Source organism: Eimeria mitis, genomic scaffold, assembly GCF_000499745.2.
Source record: "Eimeria mitis Houghton genomic scaffold, Emh_scaff471, whole genome shotgun sequence".
Taxonomy (NCBI): domain Eukaryota; phylum Apicomplexa; class Conoidasida; order Eucoccidiorida; family Eimeriidae; genus Eimeria; species Eimeria mitis.
The window spans coordinates 1538-2836 of record NW_013573012.1 but is presented as its reverse complement, the minus strand read 5'-3'; the positions used below and the strand labels follow the sequence as shown (position 1 = coordinate 2836).

At 44.0% G+C, this 1299-nt stretch overlaps 1 protein-coding gene across 1 annotated transcript in view; it reads right to left on the bottom strand.

Annotated features, from left to right (window-relative positions):
* Position 1: 1 nt before the first annotated feature.
* EMH_0013390 (uncharacterized protein) overlaps positions 2 to 1299 on the bottom strand; it is a gene marked incomplete at both ends in the record, with an annotated part of 2550 nt that continues 1252 nt past the window's right edge. Inside the window, 3 exons of the mRNA XM_013499819.1 lie at positions 2 to 51; positions 201 to 369; positions 791 to 1099. Of these exons, the coding sequence (XP_013355273.1) occupies positions 2 to 51; positions 201 to 369; positions 791 to 1099 (528 nt within the window). The remainder of the gene's footprint in view (positions 52 to 200; positions 370 to 790; positions 1100 to 1299) is intronic.

The window sequence follows — 1299 nt, the reverse complement described above, 5'->3', positions numbered from 1 at the left end:
ATCACTCCTTACCCCTCTCCGAAAACACACAGAAAGCTGGGTCCTTATCACCTAGGATAAAGATACACCTCAATGCATGCAGGAGAACAATATGCTACTACTGTCAATTAGCATGACTATAACTAAATTTTATTATTCATATATAATATGAATAGCCACTATATCCTGTTTGTTGCTGGAGACAAGAGCCCACGTCTCACCTTGTTCTTTCTCCTTCGCCAGCATCTCATAGTACTGATATATAATTGTGACAGCCAACAGAATACCGGTGCCGCTACCAATAGCCCCCAAGAAATCCGCAATGATCGTCAGCGCGCCGATGCACATCCCCCCGAAAGCAGCAGCAGTAGGAATGTAGCGGTTCAACACCTAAGCAAGCAGAATCCAAAAGAATAAACAAAAAAATATGAAATAGTTTATAGCTTTTCGTACTAGCTAGTCATCAACACACGCACACACACAATACCCCACCATCATGTGCATTATAATCATACATCTCATCATACACCTCACCACCCTTCTTCATACACCGCACCATCATACACATCATCATATATGTGCATAGAGCAAGCAGTGGGTATGTGTTTTAGTATATTGCTGAAAGCATGTTACTCTACATACAAACACGCACACAACCCATCCGCGGCTACGCGGCCACGGGCTCTGCTCATGTACTGTGTTGTATAGTAAACCCATCATAGGTTGCATGCATGCTTTGAGTGTTTCTGCAATGGAATAAGTAGAATATGTTCTTTAGCTGTTGTTGTGTTGTGTGTTTCTGTTGTTGTACCTGCACAAGCGAGCTGTCTCTGTATCCTTTCATAACCATCTGCTGATCTCTGAGTTGTTTTGCAACGTCGCGCGAGCTGGAACCCGAAACTTCGATCCAAGTTTTAGAGAAGAGAGCGCAAGATACGAGGACAAAGGTGATGTAAACAAAGCTGTGAACAGGATCATCAAGAATAGAGCCAAAGGAACCAGGGGGAGAAATGTAGTAAGCAATGCCCCCCACGGGTACAGAGTGACCTCCAGCGTCTACTTCTTGCCACTGACCGAGGAGGTTAACGAGCACGTTGTTCTTGAAGCGTCTGTACAGCAGCTGTGAGAGGAAATAAAGATTGGATACCAATGCTGTTTGCAAGATGATAGGAATGTTGCTGGTGTAGAATAGCTTAATGGGGTAGTTGCCTTGCTGGCCCCGAACACGCTGGTACTTGACGGCGAGATCAACACGGAAACCTTGGAAATAAATAACAATCAAAAACACCAAAATTGTAGCCAGCAAAGATGTAATGTTCG